This window comes from Danio rerio, chromosome 25, assembly GCF_049306965.1.
Source record: "Danio rerio strain Tuebingen ecotype United States chromosome 25, GRCz12tu, whole genome shotgun sequence".
Lineage (NCBI taxonomy): Eukaryota > Metazoa > Chordata > Actinopteri > Cypriniformes > Danionidae > Danio > Danio rerio.
The window spans coordinates 26,522,403-26,544,034 of record NC_133200.1 but is presented as its reverse complement, the minus strand read 5'-3'; the positions used below and the strand labels follow the sequence as shown (position 1 = coordinate 26,544,034).

At 44.5% G+C, this 21,632-nt stretch overlaps 2 protein-coding genes and 17 non-coding genes across 19 annotated transcripts; 14 read left to right on the top strand and 5 right to left on the bottom strand.

Moving 5' to 3' along the window:
- Nucleotides 1-2,288: 2,288 nt before the first annotated feature.
- LOC141380991 (uncharacterized) lies at nt 2,289-3,325 on the top strand. The gene is made up of 4 exons (XM_073943205.1): nt 2,289-2,844; nt 2,942-3,025; nt 3,102-3,179; nt 3,282-3,325. The coding sequence occupies exons 1-4, from the start codon at nt 2,289-2,291 to the stop codon at nt 3,323-3,325; spliced, it is 762 nt and encodes a 253-aa protein (XP_073799306.1).
- LOC141380990 (uncharacterized) lies at nt 2,784-8,334 on the top strand. Its single transcript, XM_073943204.1, has 7 exons — nt 2,784-4,367; nt 4,449-4,776; nt 4,855-5,269; nt 5,894-6,100; nt 6,237-6,589; nt 6,669-7,174; nt 7,259-8,334. Exons 1-7 carry the CDS (start codon nt 4,120-4,122, stop codon nt 7,668-7,670), a joined length of 2,469 nt encoding a protein of 822 aa, XP_073799305.1. The 5' UTR covers nt 2,784-4,119; the 3' UTR covers nt 7,671-8,334.
- Nucleotides 8,335-9,682: 1,348 nt separating this feature from the next.
- On the top strand, nt 9,683-9,756 carry trnai-aau (transfer RNA isoleucine (anticodon AAU)). The gene has a single exon. It is a non-coding gene; the product is annotated as a tRNA-Ile (tRNA).
- An 88-nt stretch (nt 9,757-9,844) lies between these two features.
- Nucleotides 9,845-9,917, top strand: trnaf-gaa (transfer RNA phenylalanine (anticodon GAA)). Its single transcript has one exon. It is a non-coding gene; the product is annotated as a tRNA-Phe (tRNA).
- A 1,600-nt stretch (nt 9,918-11,517) lies between these two features.
- Nucleotides 11,518-11,590, bottom strand: trnaa-agc (transfer RNA alanine (anticodon AGC)). The gene has a single exon. It is a non-coding gene; the product is annotated as a tRNA-Ala (tRNA).
- Nucleotides 11,591-11,845: 255 nt separating this feature from the next.
- On the top strand, nt 11,846-11,919 carry trnai-aau (transfer RNA isoleucine (anticodon AAU)). The gene has a single exon. It is a non-coding gene; the product is annotated as a tRNA-Ile (tRNA).
- An 88-nt stretch (nt 11,920-12,007) lies between these two features.
- On the top strand, nt 12,008-12,080 carry trnaf-gaa (transfer RNA phenylalanine (anticodon GAA)). The gene has a single exon. It is a non-coding gene; the product is annotated as a tRNA-Phe (tRNA).
- Nucleotides 12,081-13,680: 1,600 nt separating this feature from the next.
- trnaa-agc (transfer RNA alanine (anticodon AGC)) lies at nt 13,681-13,753 on the bottom strand. The gene has a single exon. It is a non-coding gene; the product is annotated as a tRNA-Ala (tRNA).
- A 255-nt stretch (nt 13,754-14,008) lies between these two features.
- trnai-aau (transfer RNA isoleucine (anticodon AAU)) lies at nt 14,009-14,082 on the top strand. The gene has a single exon. It is a non-coding gene; the product is annotated as a tRNA-Ile (tRNA).
- Nucleotides 14,083-14,170: 88 nt separating this feature from the next.
- Nucleotides 14,171-14,243, top strand: trnaf-gaa (transfer RNA phenylalanine (anticodon GAA)). Its single transcript has one exon. It is a non-coding gene; the product is annotated as a tRNA-Phe (tRNA).
- A 1,601-nt stretch (nt 14,244-15,844) lies between these two features.
- On the bottom strand, nt 15,845-15,917 carry trnaa-agc (transfer RNA alanine (anticodon AGC)). Its single transcript has one exon. It is a non-coding gene; the product is annotated as a tRNA-Ala (tRNA).
- A 255-nt stretch (nt 15,918-16,172) lies between these two features.
- On the top strand, nt 16,173-16,246 carry trnai-aau (transfer RNA isoleucine (anticodon AAU)). The gene has a single exon. It is a non-coding gene; the product is annotated as a tRNA-Ile (tRNA).
- An 88-nt stretch (nt 16,247-16,334) lies between these two features.
- trnaf-gaa (transfer RNA phenylalanine (anticodon GAA)) lies at nt 16,335-16,407 on the top strand. Its single transcript has one exon. It is a non-coding gene; the product is annotated as a tRNA-Phe (tRNA).
- A 1,601-nt stretch (nt 16,408-18,008) lies between these two features.
- trnaa-agc (transfer RNA alanine (anticodon AGC)) lies at nt 18,009-18,081 on the bottom strand. Its single transcript has one exon. It is a non-coding gene; the product is annotated as a tRNA-Ala (tRNA).
- A 256-nt stretch (nt 18,082-18,337) lies between these two features.
- On the top strand, nt 18,338-18,411 carry trnai-aau (transfer RNA isoleucine (anticodon AAU)). Its single transcript has one exon. It is a non-coding gene; the product is annotated as a tRNA-Ile (tRNA).
- An 88-nt stretch (nt 18,412-18,499) lies between these two features.
- On the top strand, nt 18,500-18,572 carry trnaf-gaa (transfer RNA phenylalanine (anticodon GAA)). Its single transcript has one exon. It is a non-coding gene; the product is annotated as a tRNA-Phe (tRNA).
- Nucleotides 18,573-20,173: 1,601 nt separating this feature from the next.
- Nucleotides 20,174-20,246, bottom strand: trnaa-agc (transfer RNA alanine (anticodon AGC)). The gene has a single exon. It is a non-coding gene; the product is annotated as a tRNA-Ala (tRNA).
- Nucleotides 20,247-20,502: 256 nt separating this feature from the next.
- On the top strand, nt 20,503-20,576 carry trnai-aau (transfer RNA isoleucine (anticodon AAU)). The gene has a single exon. It is a non-coding gene; the product is annotated as a tRNA-Ile (tRNA).
- Nucleotides 20,577-20,664: 88 nt separating this feature from the next.
- On the top strand, nt 20,665-20,737 carry trnaf-gaa (transfer RNA phenylalanine (anticodon GAA)). Its single transcript has one exon. It is a non-coding gene; the product is annotated as a tRNA-Phe (tRNA).
- Nucleotides 20,738-21,632: the final 895 nt, after the last annotated feature.

Here is a 21,632-nt window from a genome sequence, read left to right as displayed (position 1 = left end):
AAAAGAAAAGTCTCAGATATACCGTTAGTTATTCTTCAATTGGAGATTGCTTAGATAACTAAAAAATTACGTTCGGCAACATATGCTCCGTAAAGTTTTTAGGGAATAAGTTCAAGTTTTTTTCCAGCAACAAAAGCATAGGGGCCATTCCACGAAACCTTTTTGCCTTCCTCACGAGCCTTCTTCACTAAAGGCCATAACTTGGCTCTAGCATCCACATCCTGTTTGATTAACGCCTCCTTGATGCGAATTCTGTTTTCCGCTAGATAGCGAGACTCTTTTGCAGCTCGCCATACAATGTCCCTGTAGGTACGCATAGTAAAACGCATCACGATGTTACGAGGTGCTCCGTCAGACCTCCTTAGCCCCAGGCGGTGAGCAACATCAATTACATCTTCCATCTTGTCTTGTATGCCAGGGACCACCTGTTTCAGGATGCTGATCGTCACACTTCTCGTGTCTTCTCCGTCGCGCTCTGGAACCCCTTGTAACTTAAGATTCCATCGCCGGGAGTAGCGCTGCATTTCGTCAAAGTTCTCTTTTAGACGTAGATTTTCTGCCCGCAATTCTTTATTCTCCTTCTCAATTAGAGCTATTTTAACGCCATGCGTCTTGATCTCTTCACTCATGTGGGAGACTTTTTCAGACAATTTATCTAGTTTTTCACAGGAGACTGCGACCGTATTGTCAATGGAAATCACTTTGTCGTGCGTTTCATCCATTTTAGCGGTTAGCTTCTGAATCGCGTCAAGGAGTGTAGATAAGGATATTTCATCCGTACCTTTTGATCTCGTATGATTCTTGGATGGAGTAGAACAAATAGGCTTTGCAAAAACCTCTTCATTGGCACCAATTTCTGTCTCAAGATCGATATTTTCCAAGTTTGCAGACTCCATGTCCCCTTCTTCCACGAGGTATCCAGCCAATATAGCACTTTCCTGAAGGGACTGATTCTTTCTTTTTTTCCCCATTGTCACGTCAGAAATTAAAAATGTCCGTTAAAAATATTCAGGAACACATACACTTTCAAAATTTAAGATTCTACATGCAAAATAACCATTTTGTTAACTTTAAAACTCCTCGTAGTACCTAAGCGCTAAAAAACGTGACCATTCACTCCGCTGCCATCTTGGCTCCCCAATTTGTAGTGTCTTGATCTTATGAGCTGAGGGTGTGTTACGATAACCAGCGATCATTCTCTGGAGATCGCTGGTTTCCTCTATCATCATGAACTTCACTTCTGCCTTCCCCAGGACTACATTTTCATACATGCACTTCTTCCAAACACGCACCTGGTCATTCATCTTCCTGATTACATCACCAGCTGAAACTTGTCACAGACTGATATTTCACACAGTATTTAAGCAGCACACACACTCATTCACTTTGCCGAGTCTTGTTTACTGTTTAGTGACATTTCAACGTGTTTCTCCGTGTCTGAATCTAGCTTAGTATCCTAGTTATCCTGTTTAGCCGCCAGCCTTTCGACCTTTTGCCTGTACCTCGATTACGACTCTGGATTTGCCCTCACATACCTGTTCATACCTGTTTTGACCATTGCTTGCCTGACCTTCGATTAAACGTGCATTTGGATCCTACCTTCAGTTGTTTGTGTCACTTCCAGTCACAACAGGGTGCAATTTTGTTCCTATAGGGAAACAAAATATATAATTGTATCCTAAAGGTACCAAAATGGTCCTTTTAGAGTACAATTTTTGTACCCAATTTTGTACCCAAATGTAAAGACTTAAGAGTTTAATGTGTATATTATAACTTATTGTTTTAATTTCTGTTGTTTCTCATTTATTTATATGGATTACAAGTTGTACTACCATGCATATTTTAGGCATATCTGTAGAAAATTCACCAGAAGTCCATTTTATGGTCATGGTCATATTTACTACTGCAATAATATGGATTATATCTACCTTGTTAAATTATTGTTTCACACTTAATGTAAATGTATCTTTCTGATTGCTCTAGGTAATGTTCTCTCTAATGTTTTTTTTTTTTTTTCAGAAAAATGTACGCATACCCGATTTTCCGCCGCCAATCAGCGACATCAAGCAGACTCCTCTTGGGGCCATCTGCAGAGACAGAGCGCCTTGTAAGCAGGGAGTCTAGAAGGGCCAAACCCAATGAAGAGGTGCTGGCAGAGGCCACTGCTTTTGTCAGCAGCAATGGTGGAGACCCCAGTGACCAGTTTTTAGTTCTGGCTCACTGCAAGATTCATTTTGGCAAGTACCAGGGCCAAAGATTTAGATGGCTCCTAGAGCATACTCTGGGGTATGCGGTGTACCTGGTGCTTAGCATTTCTGATGAGAAGCTGCAGACAACACCCTTGTCAGAAAACAAACACCTCCATCAGGGAGATTGCAGAAGAAGTAGAGAAGTACCAGAGGAAACAGGAAATGCAAGCAGAAGCTAGGGCAAAAGGAGATACAGGGTGCTTGATGGTAGAGTTTGGTGACTTTAAGGGCCGGTCCATGAAAGATGTGTTTGAGGACCAGAGCAAGGAGGCCCAAGCCCTCATCAGGTACCTGGTTAAGGCAGATGCCAGGCCAAAAACCAACATGGCACTTTTCAAGTTGTATGTCCTGAAAAGACTGGCTTCTGCTGCTGCCTCTGCACCTCCACCTGCAGCATCCAGTGTCTCTGCACCTCCACCTGCAGCATCCAGTGTCTCTGCACCTCCACCTGCAGCATCCAGTGTCCCTGCTCCTCCACCTGCAGCCATCCAAACAGGTGTACAGCAGACTGCCACTGTGAAATCGCTGTTGGCAAGGGGCAAGCACTTGTCTCCTTCACAGCTGGCAAAAAAACTGATGTCACCTGTTAAACCCTGTAAGTAGGAGAGTGAATACTGAGCATGATACAGAATTATCCCAACAGCAGTTATATATGTGTTTATTTATTGTTATGTCAAACTTTCTGTTTCCAGATCCAAAACTGCAGTCCACTGTATCTCCTCCTACAGCAGAACCCCCAGCCAAACGTATGGCCCAAAGGCAGCTTTTTACTACTGGTAAGTAAGCACCATCGTATTGTACATTTGGCTGTGTGTATTTTTCACAGTAATATTTTTAAGATTTATGCTCCAGGCACTTCCAGATCCACTGCTGAAGATGATGAAGAACTGGTGTTTGCTGCATCACAATGTGAAGCACAGCTCTTTGCAGGTGTGGCACACGACACAAATGAAAATGTTATAAAATATTTTGTGAAAACACACTAAGTATTTTTTTTTTACAAAAAATAATGAATCAAATTTTTATCTACAGTACAGAGTTGTCACATCATGCCTCAAGCGGGATGCATTCTTTGAGTGCACTTCTTCAAAACCTTAAGGATGTTCAAAGGTTTCAGTGTATTTATTTGCGTTTCCGAACTAATCATTATTGAACATTCATCAGATAACTTTTCCACGTCGCTTGCTCTTCTCACTCACTCTCTTAGATGGTGGTGATTCATTGCTGTCATTATCAGCTGAGCAGTTTTTCCTTACTGTATCTGTGTGCATGCTTCATGTCTTTGTGCTTCAATAATTTATACTAATCATGCCTCATTTTACTTACTCCATTTCATATGATTCTCATTCGCAGAGAATTGTGTTAATTCCATATCCCTTTCATCAATAAAGTGCACACTAATTTCTTTGCTTCCTAACAGTACCATTCTCTTAACTTGTATTTCTAAGTATACCCATATTAATAATAATACTTATCCAAAACTATTGCTTCACTGGCTGTTCATGGGCATAATTTGTGGCACCTTACTATCAAAAGCAACAGTCATCATAATATTGTTAACTATAAATTGTTTGTTACTATTCACTCAGAGGCCTGTGCCAATCCGTCTCCATCAGCGGAAACAGCAAAAACACCAGATCTTCAACATCATCAGCCACCAGTTGAGCTTCCTGTTCACTGGAAAGATCAGCTTCCCCCTTTCCAGCATGAGTGGATCCGGAACACGGTATTTAAAACAAACTTAACAACCGGCAAGCCAGAGCTAGTGTCCCAGCTGAAGCTTTGGTGGTATCCTCCCCAGCCCCCTCTAATTAACACGCAGCCACCTGCCTCTCCTGACCTCTTCTTCTGCCGACCACTTTTTCTGTGGATGCCGCTGAAGATGTGGTTGTTTCCACTTGTCTGTGTTCGCCTAAGCTGTGGTAAGCACAGACTAACAGCTGCAGGAATTTACCGCACGGTGTGCAAGGTCCTCGACATCGACGGCTGGTACGACCTTGCCACTGAGTATCTGGAGTGCAAGCGGTGCAAAAAGAAGTATCCTGCCTGGTCCGAGGACATCTTAGGACAGCTGGATATTGGCCACCGTAGTCAGTTCCCAGCTTTGCTGACATACAGGTAATTCATAATGCCAATATTTTAATTGTGTTAATTTTTAGCAAACAAAGCATTTCCCTGATTATAATGTTGTTTCCTTAGATACTCATGTGACAACCGGGTAGTTAGGATGATGAGGGAGAGGACACTGGGCAACAGTGTGACTCAGCTTTTCAAAAAGCTGATGGAGCAACACAGTGAGGCATGGACACAGCGAGTCTTGCAGTACCTGACTGCCTGTGAACCATTCACAAGGTCCTCCCTTGTGCAACCTCCTGTGTTTGCTGAGCCTCCCCTCTTACCTGCCATACCCAAACCGAAGTGGCTGTTAGCCGTCTATGCCAGGGATGTTCTGGGGCGACTGCACGAGGTCAAGGCCAAAATCACCTCCGTATTTGGCTGTGTTCTAAAGATGGACTCCACAAAAAAGGTATGTTTATATCCAGACATTTGCCAGATATGGATATGTGTGCGTACATATTTAACACAGTTTTATTTTTCCTAATAGATCACAAAGAAACTTGCAGGTGCTGCTGCGGGAACAGCTGCCTGGTGCACTGATGTGGGGAACGAACACGGTCAAGTCCTTGTCTCTGTGCTGTCAGCTGCCGAGGGTCATGGACTGGACCCAATGGCGGCCGGACTGATGAAGCGTTACCGGGAGGCAGGAGAGGCAGCCCCGAAAGTAATGTACGTGGACAGAGATTGCTGCAGTCAGCACGGCCAGTCTCCGGTGAAGATCATGTTTCCGGAGTGGGATGAGCTTGAAGTGCGCCTTGACATCTGGCATTTTATGCGCCGGTTTGCTGCAGGTGTCACGACAGAAGCTCATCCGCTCTACGGGATCTTCATGGCACGTCTGTCCACGTGCATCTTTCAGTGGGATCCAGAAGATGTGGCCGCTCTTCGCCAGGCAAAGGAAGGTGAGCTGGCGGCAAAAAAGACTGGCCACATTTCACAAACGGCTCTGTGCTCGCATAAACCGGAGGGAGCTAGCACTGCACTGCCGTAGGAGGACCAGAGGTGTGGAGGAGACCACCTGTCTGATTGGAAAGCTGTTGGACCATTTTGACAGCGAGCATGGGAAGGACACTCTGGGTGTTCCTCTGCTGGACCACGAACGAATCCAGCAGATATGGAAGGAACAGCAGAAGCATGTACAGTGCATTCAAGACCCAGAGAACTTTCCACTGTACATGAAGACAGGGACACTGAAGAAAGGCGGAGTGGAGCTGTGTTGTTACAGGTGTGCCCGTAGCTCTACATCTTTGGAGTCCTTCCACCTCCACCTAAACCGTTTTATTCAAGGTATTACATACATTTGGATTGTTTTATTTTGTAAAACATATAAGCACTGTGATAACTTCCATTGCTTTAATGTAACATTATTAGACATTTAAATAACATTTGTGATGTTATCAGCATTGACAAAGCTGTCTTGCCTGACAAGTAACTCTGTTTATAATGACAATAATTTTAATGTTAGTACATAACCTAATAACATGTTAATTAATTCTTCACATATTTTTAACTATTTTAATTTCCAGGGACCAGTGCCAGTGATGCGCATTTTCAGGCCTATCTCCTTGAGGGCTTGATGCGCTGGAATGATGACCGGATGGAAAGCACCATAAAAGGAGCATCCTCCATACGGTCATATGGCAGTGCCATGAGAGAGGCTGTGGACAGGCTTAGCCGAGCAGTCTTAGGGAAGCCCTGGGATAACCGTTATCACCCTCCTGGAGCATATACAGGCAAGAAATTCATTAACTAGTTGTTATATAAGTGATTTATTAAGCTTTAATGTACTTCACAAAATGTTTATCCTAATATTTACTTTATTATTAGTTTTATTTAATATATGTTTTTTTAAATGTTTTATTCTTTAAGGTGAATTGCTGGGATTAGAGTACCTTTACAGCCAGACCGGCAAAACCCTGACTCCGGTGCTCCAGAACCCAGAGGAGGAAGACAGGCTGGTGGAGGAAGTAGATGACGAGGATCTACAAGATGAGGGGTTTGAGGAGGAGATCATGGAGGACATCACAGTTCCAGTGCTGTATGAGGATGACCCCTGCCATGATCTCAGAAACAGCCCCTCATCTTCGCCTCTGCCTCAGTCCCCAGCATCACTGGCTGAGCCGTCCACATCAGCTGGTGGAGAAGGACAGCTTCCTAGCCCAGCCCTCTCAGTGCCGTCACAGCCATCCGACTCTGGAGACAGTCTCTCTGTTGAGGCTCAGGTAAGATACATTAAGAACTTAATTTGATTTAGTCTTTTTTTTTATTCCACATATACTAAATTTATTCTGTATTTACCAGGGAGTAGTCATTGGACCTGATGGCATTGCTGGGTGGGACAAGGTCCAGGATCTGGCTGCTTATTTGGTAGGTCTTCGTGAGGCTCCTTACCTCACTGACCTGCAGGTGACAGAGGCCATCCAGCTGTGGACAGCTCTCCTGGATGTTGATAAACAGCGCATCAACTACCAGCCTCGACATCAGCCTCAGCTGACACATGGGCGCTTTAAGGCACCGAAGCGCTCCGGAGTCACTCCAGGTGTGGAGAGCGTCAAGCGCTGTCTGATTGGACATCCTGGGGGTCCAGCACAGTGGCCTAGCACCAGCCGCTTGGTTGAGGCCATTTGTACAAAGCTGTGTGCCGTACACAAGTCCACTTCCAAGAAGGCTGGTGTTCGCACCCCCAGGTGGTCTAAAATACTGACCGATTACCACCACATCCGGGATCTGGTGCTTGGCAGTCGCAGGCTAATGGATGAAACAGTGATCCAGCTTTTTGAGCTAAACCAGAAGACGCTCATTCAGTGGTAAGCAAAGCACATTATTTTCTTTAAATAACCTGAATATTTCTAAATTAATATATATGAATAATACATATCATTTATTATCAGGTTTCAACGGAGGCAAAAGGATCAGGAAATGAGTGTACTCACTCAGGGACTGACTCCACTTAATCCAATTGCTGTGGCAGATACGCAGCTTCCTTTGCCGAGGGAAAAATTGGACGAGGCACCGTCAACATCAGGCCCCAAACACCAGTTTGTTTTTCCTCCAAATAAAGAAGGACAGGCACCTCTTCTTCGACCTGGACGAAAGTCTGCTTCTGCAACCACCACAGTTTGCTCTTTCCTGCCAGATGCCACCACGGTGTGCTCCTTCCCACCGGCCCCCACGACGGTATGCTCCATCGCGCCAACCCCCACCACAGTCTGCCACATTGCACCGGCCCCTACCATGGTGTGCCCCGTCACACCGACCTTCACCACAGTGCGCCCCATCTCGCCAGCCTCCACCACAGTGTGACCCATTATACCAGCCTCCACCACAGTGCGCCCTATTGCGCCGGCCCCCACCACAGTGCGCCCCATTGTGTCTGCCCCCACCACGGTGTGCTCCTTTCCACCGGCCCCCAGCACGGTGTGCCCCATTGCACCACCCCCACAGCACCAGGTGTTGTGAAGCCCATTTCAGGACCTGGATCATTGTTTGGCACACTTGTTTTTAACCCAGACATGAGTGTGTCAATGGTGATTCCATCATTTGCTGCACCAACATCCAGTGCAGTCCCAGCTTCACCTGCACCTGCTGTTCCTCCACCTGCACCTGCTGTTCCTTCACCTGCACCTGCTCCACCTGCACCTGCTGTTCCTCCACCTGCACCTGCTCCACCTGCGCCTGCTGTTCCTGTGTCCCGTTACACCCAGAGGAACAGGCGCAGACGGGAACAGGAGAAGGAAAGTGGAGTCCACAAAAGGAAGTATGTGCGTGCGGTTACTTTTAATGTTTGCAGCAAATGTGGGCAACCCAAGACTAAAAAGTTTGGCCATAGCCGATTTGGTAATGCCACATTTTGTCTGCAAACTTCAAATGGCAAATCCTTAGAGGACTGGTTGGCAGAACAGCGCCAGCAAAATAAAGGACAAACTCCAGCTCCAGAATAAAGTACAAATTGCTGTATATATTTTTGTAAATGTTACATGGGTACTCTCTCTTTCCCTCATTTTATTTAATTTTTGTGTGTTAATATGTAGCCTTTTAAAGTAGCACTTTATAGACTTTATAGACTTTTATATTACATAGGCCCACTCTTATTTTGTCTTGTGTGTACTTATTTAAAATTTGTGTGCATTTTATGTAAAAATATATTTATATTTCTTAAAAAAATAACATTTTATACATTGCTTAAACTATATTTTATATATTACGTGCCCCCACTCTTGCATTTTATTATTCATATTATTGTTTAATATATTGTGTGTATAAAAATAAATATATATATAGTATTGTTTTTATATAATGTGTGTAATAAATAAATATATTTATATATAGTATTGTTTTAAAATATTATATGTGCATAATAAATATATATATATATATATATATAATATATTGTATTGTTTTTATTTATTGTATAATATATAGTTTATATATTAAGACATGTTTTTATTTAGTTTTTTTTACATTGTTTTACAATTTATATATTTGTATTCATTTTAATAAACCATTTTGCATATTACTTGTTTTTGTGTGCATTCATTTAAAGTTATTATTACATAAAGAAATATAAAATACATTTATATATATATATATATATATATATATATATATATATATATATATATATATATATATAAAATACTTATATATACATAAGCATGCATAAATATGTTTAATTGAAACATTTTCATTCGTTTTTAATTAACGTAATAAGCTTTTTAAGAACAATATCCACATAATAGTAATATCAATATAATTGCCTGTGTTACGTCAGTAAAATTTCAACAAGAGCGCAGCTGATTGGCTCCGCTGAAGCCTACACTGATTGGATATTGTGTTACACAGATCGTGTGTTCGAATCCAGCACGCAAAAAATGACATGTAGAAAGACATGCAATATGCAACCAAAATACCACATTATGCACAGTCACAAAGCCGCGAACACTACTGCAAGCGAAATTTGTCGCATTTTTCCGTTTTTTGCGACTTGTTCGCTTGCGAGTGAGCGAGAAGATTGGGCCCCTTCCTTTGCGCAGCGAGCGCTCTACCATTTGAGCCAATTCCCCTTGCTAAAAAATTTGGCTATTTTTGACGTAATCAAAAAAGAAAAAAAAGACCACATCTGCTCTGCGGTGGCCCCTTTGCCCTGCTTGATATGTATTCGTCAAATTGCTTGGAATAGCATGCTTTTTTCAAAAGGTCCTACCCGGTCCTGCTCCAGGGAACGTGTGAGGAGTCCTGCATGCCGAATGACGAGTTATCCCTAAATCACTCCACATTGGCAGTGCCCTGGATTTCTATGTTAGTGTGCAGAAAGTGGCCGGTTAGCTCAGCTGGTTAGAGCGTGGTGCTAATAACGCCAAGGTCGCGGGTTCGTTACCCGTACTGGCCAAACTTTTACCCTCCTGTGCCTCAGACGCATTCAAGAGCTCTGCTAGGTCTCACCGACATCCATGCTGCAGAGCAGTTGAGACAAGACAGCCGAAATAGCTCAGTTGGGAGAGCGTTAGACTGAAGATCTAAAGGTCCCTGGTTCAATCCCGGGTTTCGGCAAAGCAGCGTTGACGTTCAGTTTTTGGCATGAGGGTCAGGGAACCGAAAGTCACTCAAAAAGCCTAGCTGCTTCACACTTAAGTCCACCTGCTTCCACTTGACCAAAACGCCATCTTCCTCCCAGACGGTCACGTCGCTTCTGGTGATGATTCCAATGGCCTAATCGACAGCAATCTTCAATATGTTTAGCGCTTTGATGTCCCACTGCGGACACGCCATTGACTAAAAGAAAACTGTGACTTGATAGGGCTTCTGAAGGGTTGCAATGATAATCACTAGACAGGAACCGGCAAAGCTGACGTAAGAAGTTTCACTATAAAGTCTTAAAGGGTCACGAAACACCAAAACACATTTTTTGAGCTGTTGACAGTCGTATATGTGTCCCACACTGCTAAAAACACTATTAGGACACCTATATTTCACTAAAAAGTGTAAATTGGTTGTTATTGCGTTATTTCAAGCAAATTCGTACTTCCTGTTTGAAACGAATTTTTGAAGCTGCGTCACGGTCATGACATAATAGCGTGTATTCCAGCGTGCAGACTGGACGTCTGTGCCAGAGTGAGTCTTATTACGTCTTACAGTGTGATGCATTAATGCATGAGTAAGGCTTGGGTCAAACCAATCAGCGCGCTCTATTGTGCAACTTCATTAATATTCATTAGCGTCACCGTGTTAACGCCACAGAGACGCCACGTTGTGTTGGCAAAACAAGCGTGAAGTGTTGTTTTATAGTTTGCTGCCATTAAGTTTCGTTTTCATTTTCTCTCTGTGAGAGCTCAGCTGGTTCACGTGTGGATTAACAGTGTACGCGACGCTCGACAACAATAACTTACGTGTCTAAGGAGGAACATTGTTTACCTGAGAGCTGTTCTCATCTGCAAACGCTGAAATCCGGATTCGCTTGTAACGTTAGTCTCCTCTTCATAAAGACGCGGCTCTAGTTGCTGGTGATTGTCCTGTCTCTACAGATTTGGTAAGTGAGCGACCAGTGCTCTTTGTTTATTCAGTTTGTTGGTATCGAATTAAGTTAACTATTGCACTGAGTGCAAACATAGCACGGCATTTTGTGACCGGAATAACACACGCGGCTTTCTGACGCTACCTGCCGAGAGCATCTAAGTTTCCGGGAAATGCAGAGTTTTTTTTTCTCTCATTCGCCGTGCGGTATCAAACATTGCATGAAAAAATACACGCTTAGAGCAGATCCTCGAATCAAATATCGCGTTTGTCGCGAGGGGCATGAATTAATTCCCTGATTGAAAGAGCCAAACTGCTGTTAAAGTCCAACATTTAATAATTTGGCAAATAATTCGACTACAGATGTCCATGTAGGTTAAACACCATCACTTTCTCATGTGAGTGTATTTTGACTGAAACTCGCGCGTGCCCAAATAGACACTCCCACACCATCCCACTTTAGTTCCTCCGACACTCCCCCCTAAACAGAGCTGGACACGCCCACTTTTCTGACTTTTTCCAAAGTAGAGGTGTGAAAACACCCTGCTGAAACGAGGGGGTTTCATGGCCCTTTAAGGTGCAACCAGGTATGCAATGAAAGCCAGTGTGAAAGGCATGAAAACAGATGCGGAGATTCATGTGGAGAATGCGGGCATCGATCCCGCTACCTCTCGCATGCTAAGCGAGCGCTCTACCATTTGAGCTAATTCCCCTCGCTGGAAAAAAATTTGGCTATTTTTGACGTAATCAAAAAAGAAAAAAAAGACCACATCTGCTCTGCGGTGGCCCCTTTGCCCTGCTTGATATGTATTCGTCAAATTGCTTGGAATAGCATGCTTTTTTCAAAAGGTCCTACCCGGTCCTGCTCCAGGGAACGTGTGAGGAGTCCTGCATGCCGAATGACGAGTTATCCCTAAATCACTCCACATTGGCAGTGCCCTGGATTTCTATGTTAGTGTGCAGAAAGTGGCCGGTTAGCTCAGCTGGTTAGAGCGTGGTGCTAATAACACCAAGGTCGCGGGTTCGTTACCCGTACTGGCCAAACTTTTACCCTCCTGTGCCTCAGACGCATTCAAGAGCTCTGCTAGGTCTCACCGACATCCATGCTGCAGAGCAGTTGAGACAAGACAGCCGAAATAGCTCAGTTGGGAGAGCGTTAGACTGAAGATCTAAAGGTCCCTGGTTCAATCCCGGGTTTCGGCAAAGCAGCGTTGACGTTCAGTTTTTGGCATGAGGGTCAGGGAACCGAAAGTCACTCAAAAAGCCTAGCTGCTTCACACTTAAGTCCACCTGCTTCCACTTGACCAAAACGCCATCTTCCTCCCAGACGGTCACGTCGCTTCTGGTGATGATTCCAATGGCCTAATCGACAGCAATCTTCAATATGTTTAGCGCTTTGATGTCCCACTGCGGACACGCCATTGACTAAAAGAAAACTGTGACTTGATAGGGCTTCTGAAGGGTTGCAATGATAATCACTAGACAGGAACCGGCAAAGCTGACGTAAGAAGTTTCACTATAAAGTCTTAAAGGGTCACGAAACACCAAAACACATTTTTTGAGCTGTTGACAGTCGTATATGTGTCCCACACTGCTAAAAACACTATTAGGACACCTATATTTCACTAAAAAGTGTAAATTGGTTGTTATTGCGTTATTTCAAGCAAATTCGTACTTCCTGTTTGAAACGAATTTTTGAAGCTGCGTCACGGTCATGACATAATAGCGTGTATTCCAGCGTGCAGACTGGACGTCTGTGCCAGAGTGAGTCTTATTACGTCTTACAGTGTGATGCATTAATGCATGAGTAAGGCTTGGGTCAAACCAATCAGCGCGCTCTATTGTGCAACTTCATTAATATTCATTAGCGTCACCGTGTTAACGCCACAGAGACGCCACGTTGTGTTGGCAAAACAAGCGTGAAGTGTTGTTTTATAGTTTGCTGCCATTAAGTTTCGTTTTCATTTTCTCTCTGTGAGAGCTCAGCTGGTTCACGTGTGGATTAACAGTGTACGCGACGCTCGACAACAATAACTTACGTGTCTAAGGAGGAACATTGTTTACCTGAGAGCTGTTCTCATCTGCAAACGCTGAAATCCGGATTCGCTTGTAACGTTAGTCTCCTCTTCATAAAGACGCGGCTCTAGTTGCTGGTGATTGTCCTGTCTCTACAGATTTGGTAAGTGAGCGACCAGTGCTCTTTGTTTATTCAGTTTGTTGGTATCGAATTAAGTTAACTATTGCACTGAGTGCAAACATAGCACGGCATTTTGTGACCGGAATAACACACGCGGCTTTCTGACGCTACCTGCCGAGAGCATCTAAGTTTCCGGGAAATGCAGAGTTTTTTTTTCTCTCATTCGCCGTGCGGTATCAAACATTGCATGAAAAAATACACGCTTAGAGCAGATCCTCGAATCAAATATCGCGTTTGTCGCGAGGGGCATGAATTAATTCCCTGATTGAAAGAGCCAAACTGCTGTTAAAGTCCAACATTTAATAATTTGGCAAATAATTCGACTACAGATGTCCATGTAGGTTAAACACCATCACTTTCTCATGTGAGTGTATTTTGACTGAAACTCGCGCGTGCCCAAATAGACACTCCCACACCATCCCACTTTAGTTCCTCCGACACTCCCCCCTAAACAGAGCTGGACACGCCCACTTTTCTGACTTTTTCCAAAGTAGAGGTGTGAAAACACCCTGCTGAAACGAGGGGGTTTCATGGCCCTTTAAGGTGCAACCAGGTATGCAATGAAAGCCAGTGTGAAAGGCATGAAAACAGATGCGGAGATTCATGTGGAGAATGCGGGCATCGATCCCGCTACCTCTCGCATGCTAAGCGAGCGCTCTACCATTTGAGCTAATTCCCCTCGCTGGAAAAAAATTTGGCTATTTTTGACGTAATCAAAAAAGAAAAAAAAGACCACATCTGCTCTGCGGTGGCCCCTTTGCCCTGCTTGATATGTATTCGTCAAATTGCTTGGAATAGCATGCTTTTTTCAAAAGGTCCTACCCGGTCCTGCTCCAGGGAACGTGTGAGGAGTCCTGCATGCCGAATGACGAGTTATCCCTAAATCACTCCACATTGGCAGTGCCCTGGATTTCTATGTTAGTGTGCAGAAAGTGGCCGGTTAGCTCAGCTGGTTAGAGCGTGGTGCTAATAACGCCAAGGTCGCGGGTTCGATACCCGTACTGGCCAAACTTTTACCCTCCTGTGCCTCAGACGCATTCAAGAGCTCTGCTAGGTCTCACCGACATCCATGCTGCAGAGCAGTTGAGACAAGACAGCCGAAATAGCTCAGTTGGGAGAGCGATAGACTGAAGATCTAAAGGTCCCTGGTTCAATCCCGGGTTTCGGCAAAGCAGCGTTGACGTTCAGTTTTTGGCATGAGGGTCAGGGAACCGAAAGTCACTCAAAAAGCCTAGCTGCTTCACACTTAAGTCCACCTGCTTCCACTTGACCAAAACGCCATCTTCCTCCCAGACGGTCACGTCGCTTCTGGTGATGATTCCAATGGCCTAATCGACAGCAATCTTCAATATGTTTAGCGCTTTGATGTCCCACTGCGGACACGCCATTGACTAAAAGAAAACTGTGACTTGATAGGGCTTCTGAAGGGTTGCAATGATAATCACTAGACAGGAACCGGCAAAGCTGACGTAAGAAGTTTCACTATAAAGTCTTAAAGGGTCACGAAACACCAAAACACATTTTTTGAGCTGTTGACAGTCGTATATGTGTCCCACACTGCTAAAAACGCTATTAGGACACCTATATTTCACTAAAAAGTGTAAATTGGTTGTTATTGCGTTATTTCAAGCAAATTCGTACTTCCTGTTTGAAACGAATTTTTGAAGCTGCGTCACGGTCATGACATAATAGCGTGTATTCCAGCGTGCAGACTGGACGTCTGTGCCAGAGTGAGTCTTATTACGTCTTACAGTGTGATGCATTAATGCATGAGTAAGGCTTGGGTCAAACCAATCAGCGCGCTCTATTGTGCAACTTCATTAATATTCATTAGCGTCACCGTGTTAACGCCACAGAGACGCCACGTTGTGTTGGCAAAACAAGCGTGAAGTGTTGTTTTATAGTTTGCTGCCATTAAGTTTCGTTTTCATTTTCTCTCTGTGAGAGCTCAGCTGGTTCACGTGTGGATTAACAGTGTACGCGACGCTCGACAACAATAACTTACGTGTCTAAGGAGGAACATTGTTTACCTGAGAGCTGTTCTCATCTGCAAACGCTGAAATCCGGATTCGCTTGTAACGTTAGTCTCCTCTTCATAAAGACGCGGCTCTAGTTGCTGGTGATTGTCCTGTCTCTACAGATTTGGTAAGTGAGCGACCAGTGCTCTTTGTTTATTCAGTTTGTTGGTATCGAATTAAGTTAACTATTGCACTGAGTGCAAACATAGCACGGCATTTTGTGACCGGAATAACACACACGGCTTTCTGACGCTACCTGCCGAGAGCATCTAAGTTTCCGGGAAATGCAGAGTTTTTTTTTTCTCTCATTCGCCGTGCGGTATCAAACATTGCATGAAAAAATAGACGCTTAGAGCAGATCCTCGAATCAAATATCGCGTTTGTCGCGAGGGGCATGAATTAATTCCCTGATTGAAAGAGCCAAACTGCTGTTAAAGTCCAACATTTAATAATTTGGCAAATAATTCGACTACAGATGTCCATGTAGGTTAAACACCATCACTTTCTCATGTGTGTGTATTTTGACTGAAACTCGCGCGTGCCCAAATAGACACTCCCACACCATCCCACTTTAGTTCCTCCGACACTCCCCCCTAAACAGAGCTGGACACGCCCACTTTTCTGACTTTTTCCAAAGTAGAGGTGTGAAAACACCCTGCTGAAACGAGGGGGTTTCATGGCCCTTTAAGGTGCAACCAGGTATGCAATGAAAGCCAGTGTGAAAGGCATGAAAACAGATGCGGAGATTCATGTGGAGAATGCGGGCATCGATCCCGCTACCTCTCGCATGCTAAGCGAGCGCTCTACCATTTGAGCTAATTCCCCTCGCTGGAAAAAAATTTGGCTATTTTTGACGTAATCAAAAAAGAAAAAAAAGACCACATCTGCTCTGCGGTGGCCCCTTTGCCCTGCTTGATATGTATTCGTCAAATTGCTTGGAATAGCATGCTTTTTTCAAAAGGTCCTACCCGGTCCTGCTCCAGGGAACGTGTGAGGAGTCCTGCATGCCGAATGACGAGTTATCCCTAAATCACTCCACATTGGCAGTGCCCTGGATTTCTATGTTAGTGTGCAGAAAGTGGCCGGTTAGCTCAGCTGGTTAGAGCGTGGTGCTAATAACGCCAAGGTCGCGGGTTCGATACCCGTACTGGCCAAACTTTTACCCTCCTGTGCCTCAGACGCATTCAAGAGCTCTGCTAGGTCTCACCGACATCCATGCTGCAGAGCAGTTGAGACAAGACAGCCGAAATAGCTCAGTTGGGAGAGCGTTAGACTGAAGATCTAAAGGTCCCTGGTTCAATCCCGGGTTTCGGCAAAGCAGCGTTGACGTTCAGTTTTTGGCATGAGGGTCAGGGAACCGAAAGTCACTCAAAAAGCCTAGCTGCTTCACACTTAAGTCCACCTGCTTCCACTTGACCAAAACGCCATCTTCCTCCCAGACGGTCACGTCGCTTCTGGTGATGATTCCAATGGCCTAATCGACAGCAATCTTCAATATGTTTAGCGCTTTGATGTCCCACTGCGGACACGCCATTGACTAAAAGAAAACTGTGACTTGATAGGGCTTCTGAAGGGTTGCAATGATAATCACTAGACAGGAACCGGCAAAGCTGACGTAAGAAGTTTCACTATAAAGTCTTAAAGGGTCACGAAACACCAAAACACATTTTTTGAGCTGTTGACAGTCGTATATGTGTCCCACACTGCTAAAAACACTATTAGGACACCTATATTTCACTAAAAAGTGTAAATTGGTTGTTATTGCGTTATTTCAAGCAAATTCGTACTTCCTGTTTGAAACGAATTTTTGAAGCTGCGTCACGGTCATGACATAATAGCGTGTATTCCAGCGTGCAGACTGGACGTCTGTGCCAGAGTGAGTCTTATTACGTCTTACAGTGTGATGCATTAATGCATGAGTAAGGCTTGGGTCAAACCAATCAGCGCTCTCTATTGTGCAACTTCATTAATATTCATTAGCGTCACCGTGTTAACGCCACAGAGACGCCACGTTGTGTTGGCAAAACAAGCGTGAAGTGTTGTTTTATAGTTTGCTGCCATTAAGTTTCGTTTTCATTTTCTCTCTGTGAGAGCTCAGCTGGTTCACGTGTGGATTAACAGTGTACGCGACGCTCGACAACAATAACTTACGTGTCTAAGGAGGAACATTGTTTACCTGAGAGCTGTTCTCATCTGCAAACGCTGAAATCCGGATTCGCTTGTAACGTTAGTCTCCTCTTCATAAAGACGCGGCTCTAGTTGCTGGTGATTGTCCTGTCTCTACAGATTTGGTAAGTGAGCGACCAGTGCTCTTTGTTTATTCAGTTTGTTGGTATCGAATTAAGTTAACTATTGCACTGAGTGCAAACATAGCACGGCATTTTGTGACCGGAATAACACACGCGGCTTTCTGACGCTACCTGCCGAGAGCATCTAAGTTTCCGGGAAATGCAGAGTTTTTTTTTTCTCTCATTCGCCGTGCGGTATCAAACATTGCATGAAAAAATACACGCTTAGAGCAGATCCTCGAATCAAATATCGCGTTTGTCGCGAGGGGCATGAATTAATTCCCTGAATGAAAGAGCCAAACTGCTGTTAAAGTCCAACATTTAATAATTTGGCAAATAATTCGACTACAGATGTCCATGTAGGTTAAACACCATCACTTTCTCATGTGTGTGTATTTTGACTGAAACTCGCGCGTGCCCAAATAGACACTCCCACACCATCCCACTTTAGTTCCTCCGACACTCCCCCCTAAACAGAGCTGGACACGCCCACTTTTCTGACTTTTTCCAAAGTAGAGGTGTGAAAACACCCTGCTGAAACGAGGGGGTTTCATGGCCCTTTAAGGTGCAACCAGGTATGCAATGAAAGCCAGTGTGAAAGGCATGAAAACAGATGCGGAGATTCATGTGGAGAATGCGGGCATCGATCCCGCTACCTCTCGCATGCTAAGCGAGCGCTCTACCATTTGAGCTAATTCCCCTCGCTGGAAAAAAATTTGGCTATTTTTGACGTAATCAAAAAAGAAAAAAAAGACCACATCTGCTCTGCGGTGGCCCCTTTGCCCTGCTTGATATGTATTCGTCAAATTGCTTGGAATAGCATGCTTTTTTTTAAAAGGTCCTACCCGGTCCTGCTCCAGGGAACGTGTGAGGAGTCCTGCATGCCGAATGACGAGTTATCCCTAAATCACTCCACATTGGCAGTGCCCTGGATTTCTATGTTGGTGTGCAGAAAGTGGCCGGTTAGCTCAGCTGGTTAGAGCGTGGTGCTAATAACGCCAAGGTCGCGGGTTCGATACCCGTACTGGCCAAACTTTTACCCTCCTGTGCCTCAGACGCATTCAAGAGCTCTGCTAGGTCTCACCGACATCCATGCTGCAGAGCAGTTGAGACAAGACAGCCGAAATAGCTCAGTTGGGAGAGCGTTAGACTGAAGATCTAAAGGTCCCTGGTTCAATCCTGGGTTTCGGCAAAGCAGCGTTGACGTTCAGTTTTTGGCATGAGGGTCAGGGAACCGAAAGTCACTCAAAAAGCCTAGCTGCTTCACACTTAAGTCCACCTGCTTCCACATGACCAAAACGCCATCTTCCTCCCAGACGGTCACGTCGCTTCTGGTGATGATTCCAATGGCCTAATCGACAGCAATCTTCAATATGTTTAGCGCTTTGATGTCCCACTGCGGACACGCCATTGACTAAAAGAAAACTGTGACTTGATAGGGCTTCTGAAGGGTTGCAATGATAATCACTAGACAGGAACCGGCAAAGCTGACGTAAGAAGTTTCACTATAAAGTCTTAAAGGGTCACGAAACACCAAAACACATTTTTTGAGCTGTTGACAGTCGTATATGTGTCCCACACTGCTAAAAACACTATTAGGACACCTATATTTCACTAAAAAGTGTAAATTGGTTGTTTTTGCGTTATTTCAAGCAAATTCGTACTTCCTGTTTGAAACGAATTTTTGAAGCTGCGTCACGGTCATGACATAATAGCGTGTATTCCAGCGTGCAGACTGGACGTCTGTGCCAGAGTGAGTCTTATTACGTCTTACAGTGTGATGCATTAATGCATGAGTAAGGCTTGGGTCAAACCAATCAGCGCGCTCTATTGTGCAACTTCATTAATATTCATTAGCGTCACCGTGTTAACGCCACAGAGACGCCACGTTGTGTTGGCAAAACAAGCGTGAAGTGTTGTTTTATAGTTTGCTGCCATTAAGTTTCGTTTTCATTTTCTCTCTGTGAGAGCTCAGCTGGTTCACGTGTGGATTAACAGTGTACGCGACGCTCGACAACAATAACTTACGTGTCTAAGGAGGAACATTGTTTACCTGAGAGCTGTTCTCATCTGCAAACGCTGAAATCCGGATTCGCTTGTAACGTTAGTCTCCTCTTCATAAAGACGCGGCTCTAGTTGCTGGTGATTGTCCTGTCTCTACAGATTTGGTAAGTGAGCGACCAGTGCTCTTTGTTTATTCAGTTTGTTGGTATCGAATTAAGTTAACTATTGCACTGAGTGCAAACATAGCACGGCATTTTGTGACCGGAATAACACACGCGGCTTTCTGACGCTACCTGCCGAGAGCATCTAAGTTTCCGGGAAATGCAGAGTTTTTTTTTTCTCTCATTCGCCGTGCGGTATCAAACATTGCATGAAAAAATACACGCTTAGAGCAGATCCTCGAATCAAATATCGCGTTTGTCGCGAGGGGCATGAATTAATTCCCTGAATGAAAGAGCCAAACTGCTGTTAAAGTCCAACATTTAATAATTTGGCAAATAATTCGACTACAGATGTCCATGTAGGTTAAACACCATCACTTTCTCATGTGTGTGTATTTTGACTGAAACTCGCGCGTGCCCAAATAGACACTCCCACACCATCCCACTTTAGTTCCTCCGACACTCCCCCCTAAACAGAGCTGGACACGCCCACTTTTCTGACTTTTTCCAAAGTAGAGGTGTGAAAACACCCTGCTGAAACGAGGGGGTTTCATGGCCCTTTAAGGTGCAACCAGGTATGCAATGAAAGCCAGTGTGAAAGGCATGAAAACAGATGCGGAGATTCATGTGGAGAATGCGGGCATCGATCCCGCTACCTCTCGCATGCTAAGCGAGCGCTCTACCATTTGAGCTAATTCCCCTCGCTGGAAAAAAATTTGGCTATTTTTGACGTAATCAAAAAAGAAAAAAAAGACCACATCTGCTCTGCGGTGGCCCCTTTGCCCTGCTTGATATGTATTCGTCAAATTGCTTGGAATAGCATGCTTTTTTTTAAAAGGTCCTACCCGGTCCTGCTCCAGGGAACGTGTGAGGAGTCCTGCATGCCGAATGACGAGTTATCCCTAAATCACTCCACATTGGCAGTGCCCTGGATTTCTATGTTGGTGTGCAGAAAGTGGCCGGTTAGCTCAGCTGGTTAGAGCGTGGTGCTAATAACGCCAAGGTCGCGGGTTCGATACCCGTACTGGCCAAACTTTTACCCTCCTGTGCCTCAGACGCATTCAAGAGCTCTGCTAGGTCTCACCGACATCCATGCTGCAGAGCAGTTGAGACAAGACAGCCGAAATAGCTCAGTTGGCAGAGCGTTAGACTGAAGATCTAAAGGTCCCTGGTTCAATCCCGGGTTTCGGCAAAGCAGCGTTGACGTTCAGTTTTTGGCATGAGGGTCAGGGAACCGAAAGTCACTCAAAAAGCCTAGCTGCTTCACACTTAAGTCCACCTGCTTCCACATGACCAAAACGCCATCTTCCTCCCAGACGGTCACGTCGCTTCTGGTGATGATTCCAATGGCCTAATCGACAGCAATCTTCAATATGTTTAGCGCTTTGATGTCCCACTGCGGACACGCCATTGACTAAAAGAAAACTGTGACTTGATAGGGCTTCTGAAGGGTTGCAATGATAATCACTAGACAGGAACCGGCAAAGCTGACGTAAGAAGTTTCACTATAAAGTCTTAAAGGGTCACGAAACACCAAAACACATTTTTTGAGCTGTTGACAGTCGTATATGTGTCCCACACTGCTAAAAACACTATTAGGACACCTATATTTCACTAAAAAGTGTAAATTGGTTGTTTTTGCGTTATTTCAAGCAAATTCGTACTTCCTGTTTGAAACGAATTTTTGAAGCTGCGTCACGGTCATGACATAATAGCGTGTATTCCAGCGTGCAGACTGGACGTCTGTGCCAGAGTGAGTCTTATTACGTCTTACAGTGTGATGCATTAATGCATGAGTAAGGCTTGGGTCAAACCAATCAGCGCGCTCTATTGTGCAACTTCATTAATATTCATTAGCGTCACCGTGTTAACGCCACAGAGACGCCACGTTGTGTTGGCAAAACAAGCGTGAAGTGTTGTTTTATAGTTTGCTGCCATTAAGTTTCGTTTTCATTTTCTCTCTGTGAGAGCTCAGCTGGTTCACGTGTGGATTAACAGTGTACGCGACGCTCGACAACAATAACTTACGTGTCTAAGGAGGAACATTGTTTACCTGAGAGCTGTTCTCATCTGCAAACGCTGAAATC

Excerpts from the sequence above, each read along its gene's own strand:
- LOC141380991 (XM_073943205.1), top strand. The coding sequence starts at position 2,289 with ATGCGGTGTACCTGGTGCTTAGCATTTCTGATGAGAAGCTGCAGACAA. Across the intron at positions 2,845-2,941 it reads GATGTCACCTGTTAAACCCT|ATCCAAAACTGCAGTCCACT; the intron begins GTAAGTAGGAGA and ends TTCTGTTTCCAG. Across the intron at positions 3,026-3,101 it reads AAGGCAGCTTTTTACTACTG|GCACTTCCAGATCCACTGCT; the intron begins GTAAGTAAGCAC and ends TTTATGCTCCAG.
- LOC141380990 (XM_073943204.1), top strand. The coding sequence starts at position 4,120 with ATGCCGCTGAAGATGTGGTTGTTTCCACTTGTCTGTGTTCGCCTAAGC. Across the intron at positions 5,270-5,893 it reads TCTTCGCCAGGCAAAGGAAG|GGACCAGTGCCAGTGATGCG; the intron begins GTGAGCTGGCGG and ends TTTAATTTCCAG. Across the intron at positions 6,101-6,236 it reads CCCTCCTGGAGCATATACAG|GTGAATTGCTGGGATTAGAG; the intron begins GCAAGAAATTCA and ends TTATTCTTTAAG.